The sequence below is a fragment of the Vicia villosa genome, linkage group LG1 (genome assembly GCF_029867415.1).
Source record: "Vicia villosa cultivar HV-30 ecotype Madison, WI linkage group LG1, Vvil1.0, whole genome shotgun sequence".
NCBI lineage: Eukaryota > Viridiplantae > Streptophyta > Magnoliopsida > Fabales > Fabaceae > Vicia > Vicia villosa.
In genome coordinates, this window is record NC_081180.1 from 15,086,888 (window position 1) to 15,098,715 (window position 11,828).

General features: G+C 30.5%; 1 protein-coding gene across 1 annotated transcript; it reads left to right on the top strand.

Moving 5' to 3' along the window:
* The first annotated feature begins 8,655 nt into the window (after nt 1-8,655).
* On the top strand, nt 8,656-9,803 carry LOC131629406 (pathogen-associated molecular patterns-induced protein A70-like). Its single transcript, XM_058900198.1, has one exon. The coding sequence runs from the start codon at nt 8,785-8,787 to the stop codon at nt 9,553-9,555; it is 771 nt and encodes a 256-aa protein (XP_058756181.1). The 5' UTR covers nt 8,656-8,784; the 3' UTR covers nt 9,556-9,803.
* Nucleotides 9,804-11,828: the final 2,025 nt, after the last annotated feature.

Sequence of the window (11,828 nt, forward strand, 5' to 3'; positions counted from 1 at the left end):
GTTATGATTTTATCTGATATAAACTATCATATATAGTTATCCAATATTTATGATTTATCAGATAAAAATAGCCGATAGAAATACATTATCATAAATCATAATGAAACCAATTTAAGTTTAGCCGAATTGGTTTTGGTTCTATCCAAACTATAAAGAAAATGTAAGAAAGAGACAAACCAAAATTTCTAGATTATAATTGAACTAGATCTAGACATGTACATGTGAACACCAAACTTTTGAAAATGTTGGATCATTCATCATGTTACTTTATATTGTCCTGCTGACTCATTCTTACTTTAAATATTTGTAGATTATTTAGATAAGCTAGCAATTGAAGCAGGGTCCCTAGACTCACTACTCACTAGTAGAAATTTCGGATTTTTCAATTCTGTTTTATTTTATTTTTAATTATAAGCTGTTTTTAATTTGTCTTATCCTCATGTTGATGGTAACAGTACAAAGAAAAGTTTAAGCTTTATATGCATGTGCGTAGGTCAGGTGTGTTAACACATGCAGACGTCGATTTCCCATATTAAGATCTGCTTGCCTGCTTGGTACTCCGTATTATAAAACATCATCTAAATTTAAAACATAAAGCCACACTAAAGGAGGCCTTTATAATTGTCCCAAAAAAGTGATCACAGATGTTCCTATTTTTATTTTACTTTTACTTTTTTTTAGTTTTCTTGTAAAATGAAAATGTAACCATTATATATTTCTTTATAAGATTATTTTTGGATAACAATCTATAGCGTAATACTTATGTAACCTTTTCGCTTTTGTCATGTTAAAAGGACTTATATTTTCAGAAAAAGTATTATATTTTGAATTTATAATTTTATGTTTTCCGTAAATTATAAATTATATCAATTTTACACAAAGTAAAAAAATTATTAATAATTTTAAAATAATACTGTTTATTATCTTTATTAAAATTATAGAAAACTTAACTTAAAAGAATTAAAAATGATAGAATAATTAATATTGAAAGACATAAAAAATATTACTAATAATTTAGGCTTAACTAAATTTTTGTCTCTCTATTTTACCTTATTTATAAAATTAATTTATCTATTTTAAATTCAAACAATTTTGATCTTTTCTATTATTTTAGTATTTAAAATTGATGTTGTATTCATTTTTAAATGATGTGGTATTCGTGAAATGTGATAAATAATAAAAAATATATATAAAACTTTAAAGATAAAAATATTAACTACACTATTAATTGAAGTAAATTTATATATTAAAAAAATATTAAATAAATATAGTTTACTTTGATAAGATGATTTAAGTTGTTTAGAATTTAAAATTCATAGTTATTATTTTTATCTCAATTTTATTTTGGTTATCTTAATTAAAAAATTAAATATTAATTAAATGAATATATATTTTTATATTATTTTATATGTATAAGTTAGTTTAATTATTAATTTTAATAAATATTATAATTTAATACATTAATTTATTTGTTAAAAGTATCAACTATGTTATTATTTAAGATCTAATATACACTAAGCCTATGTTTGGTATAAGTGAAATAGAGAAGAGAGAGTTTGCTGAGAGAGAAGTTGAAGAGAGATGAAAATTTTCTCTTGTTTGAAATGTCAAGAAATAGGGAAGAGAGATAGGATTTTGGTGGGACCTACTACTTTTTCTTTTCTTCGCTCAAATGGAGAGAGTATGTGAAAAATGCTAATATTTTTACACTTTTTCAATTAATACCCTTATGACTTTATCCCTGTTTACTGTTTCTTTTTTAAAATTATATTATTGTTTATATATGATATTGTTGTTTTAGTTCCTACTTTTCTCATAGAAAAATTAACGTCCCTGTTTTCTTTATCTTTTCTATGTAATTAAGAATAATTTAATTTTTAATTAATTAATTATTATTTAAAAAAAACTAATTACTTTAAATAATTTAGTTAATTTGGTTATATTTTATATTATCCAATCAAATAAAATAAGACTAATTATTTAATTGATTAATTGAAACTAATGAAAATAGGATAAAAATATGAGCTAGACAACTTTTTAAATATAAGGGTAGTTTAGTACTTTTGAAATTAATCAACACTTCTCTCTTTTCTATTTCTATTCTATTTCTCTTTAACCAATCAATGCATCAAATCTACTCTATTTTTCACATACTTCTCTCTTCTCACACTCTCTCTCACCTCTTTCTTTCTTCACACTTTCTTCTCTCTACCAATTTGATAGGCAAAAAATAGGCAAGAGAGAAATAGAATAGAGAGATTAAGGTTCTGTTTGGTAAAACTAGCTAATAGCTGATAGCTGGTAGCTTTTAGCTGGTAGCTGAGCTTTTAGCTGGTAGCTGGTAGCTGATAGTTGATAAGCTAATGTGAGTGTTTGGTAAATTAGCTGTTTCATTAGCGGATAGATACAAAAAGACATTAATGGCATTTTAATTAATGAGGGTAATAATATATTTTAGTTAAAATAATAAGGGTATTAATGGAAGAAAAACTCACAAGCTAAAAGCTAAAAGCTCAAAAGCTACTTCAAATAGCTTTTGAAAAAAAAGCTAAAAGCTAGTAAAAAAGGTACAAGCTAAAAGCTAAAATAGAGTTACCAAACAGAGTTTTTTTATTAATACGAGCTGAAAAGCTAAAAGCTAAAAGTTCTTTTTTTTGTTTTACCAAATACACTTTAGGAAGAGAAGTGAGGTCTTTCTCTTGCTGGGAGCAAAAAGATAAAAAGGGGAGACCAAAATATCACGGGTCTCACTTCTTTTTCTTCTTCTCATATAAGCAAAGAAAGTAACTAGAAAACCATTTCTTTTGTGTTATTCCAACCATACCCTTATATCCAACCATAACCTTATATGCAATTCCCAACATACTTATTATTTTGGTGGATCCTATTAATGAAAAAAAAACAACAACAACGTCGAGCTTTTTTAAAAGATAAATGTTAACAACACTCTTTTTTAAATATTCTTTCTAACACTCATCTTCTTATTGGTTGAAATATGTGTGGGTTCTACCACTTTATATGAGATCTATTTTCAAAACGAGGGACACACATGTTGAACCAATAAAAAAGTGAGTGTTTGAGAGAGTGTTGAAAAGAGACTGTTATTAGCACCACTCTTTTTAAAAAGGTGGGCAACTAATTTTCTAAGTTATTATTTATATACATGAAGCTGTTGTTGAATTAATGATAAAAGAGGATGGTTATCTGGTGGATGAGCTTTAATTAATTTTAAATTAATGAATATTTAAATTAATTAAAAATATAGTTGAGTCATTTATAAATTAGTTAACCAAATTCAAATAAAAAATTTAAATTGATTGGGATGAAGTACAATTTATATTTTTTTTATAAATTTATTTATTAACAAATTTTAATTATTTGTATATTTTTTTAACTAAGGACACTTTTGACTTTTCAAAAAAATTACACTTCTTTCACTTCTATTTTTTTCATCTTTCTCTTATACGAAACAATACTTTAAATCTATTTTATTTCTTATATATTTCTCTCTTCTCACACTCTCTCTCATCTATTTTTCTCTTTTCATTTTCACTCCTCAACCAAACACACCATAAAGGCACCAAAAGGTATTAATGGTAAAAGGTAGCTGATCCCAGCCCCTATTTTATATACTACTGTTGTATCTGTTAAATGACCAATTTTTCGCTAATTTTTGTGTTTCGTTCCATCGTAATTAGTGGGTCAATTTTTCAAACACATACCCAATCAAAACCTATAATTTTACCGACACAGCAATGAAGCCAGAAATTTTTATCTATAAATTAATAACCAAACAGATAAAGACAAAAAAACACAATACATCGGTCAAAGTTTCAACAACCAAGTCAATGATCCAACAACTAAAAACATTAGTAAATGAATTTTGGTTGATATTTAATTGATAGTTAAATATTAAAAAAATAAAAAAAGTGAGAATCTTTTTATGACAAAAAAAAGAGAGGTGTTATATATTGAAAGAAAATAATTTTAAATATTTTAATATATTAATATCATACATATAATGTTAACTTAAAAATCTGAAAAAATTACAGTTTCAAATTAAATCAAAGAGGATAACTGAGATAATTCAATTGATAGTGTTAGTTAAATTAAATCGATATAAACAGTTAGTATAAATGCAACTTTTGACATCAATATTTATTTATATTTATTAATTAATATAAATTTATTTTTCACAACAATTTTTTTTTATAAAAATAAATCAAAACTAAAATATGGAGAGAAACACATGTCATCTCATGTGAAAGTGTAACCCACCTAAAACGACTGTCGCAAATTGCAATAGAATCGAGATGGTTTGTTATATAGGAAGCGAACAAGAACGATGTAAGAAAGGATGACAACGATAAATATATATGACACGTATCACCATGTATAATACTATATGGCTTGTTAGAGAAGACTTTAACCTATGGTTTCTATATGGTCAATAATTAATAAAGTAAAGAAGACGTGCTCTTGTGAAACTTTTTAATGTAAAAACAAACACATACACATCACTAATGGGTGCACTATCATAGTCATGGACAACAACATTACATGTGATTACGTTACATTGACACTATAGAACTAATTTCTTTGTTGAGAATTAACTAGCATATATAAGATAGAGAGAGGTGTGGGTTCAACACTGTTAGAGGACGTTGAGCTGTTGTAGACAAGAAGTATAAAATTAACATTACAATAAAATGACAAAATTTATTATTACAAATGATAATTGATTATCCCTAGCTATATAATCAACTATATCAATTTGTAATGCTCACAATCGATTAAAAATAGTCTTTAATGATTGACAACAAGTAGAAATCAAAACATTTTTTTATGGTCAAATAATCGATTAGTCTAATTGATTATGAGACTTAAATTTTCTTTGAAATGATTTCAAATTTATACAATGTCTTAGCCTATAAATATAGAGCTCATATATCATTTCAAATCTGTCAAAAAACGATCTTTGATACTACTTTTTCATTATCTCATTTTTTTATATATAAATCTTTCGTTTTTTCACCTATATTTATCATTAGTGCTTCGAGAGTGTTTTTGTGCTTAGTGAAAATCATTGTTCTAGGTGAAGGTATAATTATAATTTATCGATAGTCTATTATATCTTGAGTAAATTTTTCTTCTATAATTGTTTGGTTGCTAGCTAAACTAGTAACAAATATTGTTTGGTCTAGGGATTGTCTTAGCAAATCTGTGTTTGGTTCATGAGTTTCACTTGCTGTAAAAAGCTCTCTTTTGATCCGTTTGATCATCAAAATTTTCACAAAGGTTCATTAGCTCAACCCGCTGTAAAATCTCTGTTGGTTAGAGATTAGCTTGTGTAAAACTCATCTTGGTGTGTGAGCTCAACCTGGTATAAAAGTTCTATTGGTTTGAGATTAGTTAGTGTAAAATTTCAGCTTGGTTGATTAGCATGTGCAAAATCTCATATCAGCTAGGAGGTTATCCCGTGTAAAACCCCAGTTCTATTCGAAGGATAGCGAGTATAAAACTCCATCTCAATTCAAATGATATCCAGTCAAAACTCTATTGATGTTTGGTTGGCAGTTAGTCATTGAAATATTTCAAATATTTGTAAAAGAAGGTTCGTGGGCATATCATATTGAAAGCTCTCAAGTTAATGGGAACTCTCAAGAAGAATTTGCGGAAATAAGAGTAGGCCAAATGGTTAGGCTGAACCTGTATAAATCTCTAGTGTCTTTCTCTTTCTCTTATCCTTATTTCTTTTACTTTTCAATTATTTATTTCCTTTGTTTTCCACATATATTTTTATTTTGTTGCTTATTTACGTGTCTATTTTATAAATACCTTTGAACTCTAAATTTACTAAAGATTTTGTTTTCAATCAACATTTTTCAAACATTCACAATTCACTCCCCCTTTTATGTATAGAGTCTCATGTTCAACAAACACGACTTAAACCATTCTCAAATGTATTTCTCGATTCAAACATTCAACTATTTGACTGAAAACACATTCCATTAATCTTAATCAAATAGTTCGATTTATGTATGTGTAAAAATGATAAACACTTAATCCTAAAATGCGTAACTATGTGAGGAGAATCAATTACGATGAAATAAGCCAAAAACTAAATTGACAATCAACAAAATATAAATATATAGTAAATCTTAGGAGACATACAACTTTAGGTGTGATGTTGACTCATGACTCTCAGATTTGATAGATGATTTGTCTAATTAGTAGTAGTTGGAGAACTCTCCATCATAATTCTATTCATCTTTAAAAAAGAAAAGAAAAAATTGTATATTTTCTCTTTTTGTATCTTTGCATTTTATCATATCTCTCTTTCTTTTTTTAAAGTCTATTTTAGATATAGTAAAAAAACACATTCTTAAATCTTACACCTTCACCAACAAACTAAGTCTTAAATATATATTTAATTTTTTTGAAAGTTTTCTTCATATCCTTTGTTTTTTTTCAATCAAAAGTCATATAAAATTAGATAACTTATATGAGGTTTAATTTTAGGAGTGAAATTAGTATTTAAAAATAAAATATTTAATATTTAAGTATGATTAAGTATTCATAAAAATAAAATTTTATAAATTCTGCTCTATTTTAAATTTCTAGTCTAAACAAAATATATTTTAGTCCTAGCGAAAAAAAATATTGTTTTTTCCATTCACATTCACTTACCATTATCCATCTAACATTTTATCATGATGATCAAATTCATCATTATTTTCACCAACCTCATCATGAACTTATAGATGAGAAAACAAAATTCCATTAATCATTTTCAGATAATGCTTATTTATACTCTAAAATATACATATAAAAAAAGTAAATATAATATTTTTTCTTCCTAAAATAAATATTATATTTAGAACTTACATAAATATTAATAAAAATATTATAAATAATTTTTCTATCAAGTTATCTTTATTAACTACTGCTGTATTTTAATTATTATAAATATAAATTAAAAGAATAATAAATATATATCATCAATTATAGGGCATGAAGATAACAATAAAAACTATATTAAAAATTAAAAGTTACATTTATTTTAATAAAAATATTTTTTCATATAAGAATTTATTAAACTTTTTAAAATTGTTACAATATTTAATTTATTAGTTAAATTATAAGTTAATGTCAATTGAGCCATATAAATTTTCTATATTACTAATGCGATGTCCGATATAGGAAAAAGATAGAAAAAAGAAAGCGAGGGAAAGAAAGTGGCATTTTCCTTTGTTTGGATCAATTTTTTTTTTTTTAAAGGCCAGGTGGATAAAATCCACCACAAAATATATTAAAGAAAAAAGAGGTTACAGAGAAGAACATAAAGAGAGGGGGGGACCAAACCGAAACCCCTTAGCGAATGATTCTATAACAAGGAAGCCCAATCGAGTTCCTAGCAAAATACATTAGAATTTCTCTATGAACAACATCCCACCAAATAAAGTCTTGAATATGTAAGCCTAAGTTAGCTAGCTTATCCGCACATTGATTTCCTTCCCGATAGATGTGAGAGACCAGGAAGTTAATGGATCTGGAAAAATGCAGAGTATTCTCCCATCTGTTGCGAATCTCCCAAGGAACAATGTGGGGTTTGGTGAAGGCAAGGACCACCAACTTAGAATCCGATTCAAGCCACAAGTTATTCCAATTGTTCTGCTGGGCAATTTCCATGGCAGTAATCACACCATACAGCTCTGCCAAGAAAGCATTCCCATTACCAAGAAACTTAGAGAAACTACCAAGATGGTTTCCCCTGTGGTCTCTAAAGATGCCGCCACACGCAGCACACACAGGCACCCCGGAGGAAGCACCATCCGTGTTACATTTTATCCAAAACCGAACAGGAGGATGCCAAAGAAATTCTTTTACGGTAACAGATTTCGGAGGATTGACTTTAATATTGAAACATTTGAAAAGCTGGAAGTCCAGGATAGAAATAGAACCTGCCGAAGAAGAGGATTTACCAGATGCAGCAACATCCACCTTGACCTCGTTAAGGAGCGAAGTCCAAATGATACCCTTGTCCTCAAACCTAACATAATTTCTAGCTTTCCAAATTCGACTAATAATACTAAGGACGGCAGCAATCAGATCAACTTAAAAAGACGGAAGAAAGACCATTTTTAAATAGGACCCACGCGAAGAATCTTTGCCTCGCTCCATTATACAAAAAATGGACCCAGAAAAATACATTTTGAGAAAAAAAGACAAAACAGCCCCTAGTATCCTCTTTTTTCACGCTACAATCTAAATCTAAACTGGAGGATCAACATTTCTTTTACAGCGGTAAAAGACAACATTTATAGTTCTAACACATTTGCTATATGTGATAAAAAAAAACACATTTGCTATATAAAAATAACTCATTTAACCTAACTTGGATGAAATGAGAACATTCAAATTTGTATCATGACTATATAAAATACCTTCACTGCCGTATTTTTAGTTACATTAAGCATCTCGTTTCAATTTTAAATAAAGTTGACTGTTTGTTTTATATTCAAGAGTTAATTATTAATTTCGTTAAAATAAAATATGAAAACGACAATGAAACGAAAGGAAGTTAACGTCAACAGACACAGTGACTGACATTCATCAACAAGTGCCCCACGATATTTATCAACTTTTTGACGCGACCATATATTTCTCTATTTACACCCCCACCCACCACTACATAGTACAACACCATTCACTTTGTTATCAAGAACCTTTCACCTCTCTCACCAACAAACACACCCTCCAAATTTAGAAACCACTTTTCATATGGCAGACCCAACAAGTTTCATAGCAACATGGTTCACACCTTCTTCCATTTTCATCTTTGTAAACCTCGTCATTGGTACCATAGCTCTCGCTTCTCGCTTCAATGCTCCACCCAAAAACCAAACCAACCAACAACATCATAATCAACAACAACAACAACAACCTCAACAACTCAACCGTTCACCTTCCCTTCTTCAACGTGTCAGGTCCTTCAATCTTAATTACTACAATAACAACCACCATAACGAGTCAGAGCCCGAGTCCGAGCCCACTCAGCCCCAACTCGTTCGACAACCGTCTTTATTACAGCGAGTCGTATCCTTCAATTTCAACAAACATGAACCACAACCCTCACAAACACATTACGCTCAACCCGAGTCAGAATCCGAGTCCACCACTCAGCCTCAACTCGTTCGAAAACCGTCTTTCTTACAGCGAGTCATGTCCTTCAAACCATCACAACCTCAACATGTTCAAGCTGAATCTGAAAACCTGTCTTCCAACCAGATTTGTGAAGAGGAGAATAGTAAGGCGGAGATGAAGAAATCTGCTAGCAAGAAAGAGTGTTCGATGACGTCTGAATGGGAGGAAGAGGATGAAGAAACGGTGGAGAGAAGGAGGCCAGCGACGGCAGCGGCGAGAAGTGAAACGACGACGTGTAAAGAAGATGAAGCGGTGGATGCAAAAGCGGATGATTTTATCAACAGGTTTAAGAAGCAGTTGAGGTTGCAGAGGCTTGATTCATTTATCCGCTACAGAAACACCATGTGAGGATTTGATGATGATGATAGAGACAAACCTACAGTGCTAGTAGTAATTGAAAGAGGAAAAACACAAACATATAGGAAATTGTTTGTGTCATGGCATAATAGTTTAGAGAGTTGTTTTTGTTTTTGTACTAAATAGTAAAACTGGAAAAATTGTTGCATGTGTTTACAGTATATGTTATCCAGAAACGTTTTGGGTGGATGTGATGAGATTGTACTACATTTGTATTAATACTGTTGCAGTTGCCACTATTTTAATATGTTCGGTAAAAGAGGAAGATCCTCTTTCACCTTATCTCTCTTCATTATTTGTGCTGATTTTTTCTGACCTCATCTGAAGAGTTCAGAACAATGAAAATGCTATTGTTAAGTAGTGGTTTCCCTATGAGTTTAGTAGAATGTTTCTGGAAATATTTAGGATTGCTTAATCATATTAAAATTAAAAAAAAAAAAACAAGTTTTTGATTTTGTGTAGGATAAGATTTGGATAACATTAAGAAGCTACTCGGAAATAAAATCTGTTGTCCAGAGCATCCTAAAGAACTCATGCAATCAGATAGAGTATTATTTGCAAGTTTTGGTAGGGTATCAAAGATGAAAGATGGACCATCATAAGATTTTGGATCATCATAAATTTTTGGACTATCATAAGGTATGGTCATTTAACACTTCGGCCATTAAAATCTTGTATTTGGGACCATCATTTTATTGAAGAGTAATTCAATATTCAGAAGTTGTGATGTGGGCTGATCTTCTGATGGTTACTCAGAAGATGTCGTTGACCAGAAGATGTTATCTTTTGGGTCCCACTAGCTTAGCTGTTTAGTAGTAAGGGTACTTTAGTATTTTGTAGTACTGTTTGTATCTTAGACTTGTTCACTAAGTTTACTATTTTAGGGCTTATGTGGCAAGATTTTTCTTTTCCTATAAAATAGCCTTGTAATAGCTATCATTAGTAGTAGAATACAACATTTTATTCTCTCATCTCTTTTACGCCGTTATTCTATTATTCTCTTTGTCACCATCTTTATTCATTGTGCACCAACAATTGGTATCTAGAGCTCCGGTTCCAAACACAGGGAAACACGAGTGAACGTGAGTTTGTGTGACTGTGTGATTGATTTTGTTTCTGGGAAACAAAGTTGTGTTGAATCACATTTTTCTTGATTGTTTGTGGGTTGGGAAACACTGTGTGAGTGTGAGTGAAATCAGTTTTTTATCTGCACAAGTTTAAAGATGAGTGGAAGCAACTTGAATACCAAACTTCCAGTTCTTGATGGTAAAAACTGGAATAGATGGATGATTCAAATGCGTGTATTATTTGGTGCTCAAGATGTTCTAGATCTTGTCACTGGAGGGTATATTCCGGTTGCAGCGGATGCAACGGAAGAACAAAGAGAAGCGCAGAGAGAGACGAAGAAGAGAGACCAAAAGGCGTTGTTCTTCATCCATCAGTGTGTGGATGTGAATGTGTTTGAGAAGATTGCTGATTCTATGACGTCAAAGGAGGCGTGGGATATACTGGTCAGGTGTTACGGTGGTGACGTATCAGTGAAGAAGGTGAAGCTTCAATCCCTGAGAAAGCAATATGAGAATCTCAACATGAAGAACAATGAGAAAGTCTCTGAGTATATCTCTAGAGTGATTGTGATCACTAATGAGATGAAGGCTTGTGGAGAAACTCTTTCTGAACAAGTAATCATAGAGAAGATATTGAGGTCACTTACTCCTCAATTTGATTATATTGTTGTATCCATTGAACATTCTAAAGATCTGGAAACCATGAGAATAGAAGAGTTGCAAAGCAGTTTAGAAGCACAAGAGTTGCGTCTGACTGAGAGAAATTCTGAGAGAGAAGTTGAGCAAGCTCTGAAGGCTTCTTTTGTCAAGAAGGACCAGAAGCATAGACGTGGTGATAGATTCCAGAAGGAAGCCTCAACTTCTGATGAGAAGAGATATCAGAAGGGAAAGGATAAGAAGAAAGTTCAATGTTACTGTTGCAAACAGTTTGGCCATTTTGCTAGAGACTGTTTGGCAAACAAACGAAGGAGATCAGAAGAAGCAAATATAGCCAGAGGAGGATCAGATGATGAACCTGTGCTATTGATGGCTTCAGAGTCTGACGAAAGACGTTCGTCAGAGTGGTGGTATATGGACACTGGGTGTTCAAATCACTTGACTGGAAACAAACAATGGCTGATAGACTTTGACTCTGAAAGGAGGACAAAGATCAGATGTGCTGATGATAAGTACCTATATGCAGAAGGTATGGGAAAT

Coding starts and splice junctions, on each gene's coding strand:
- LOC131629406 (XM_058900198.1), top strand. CDS start 8,785: ATGGCAGACCCAACAAGTTTCATAGCAACATGGTTCACACCTTCTTCC.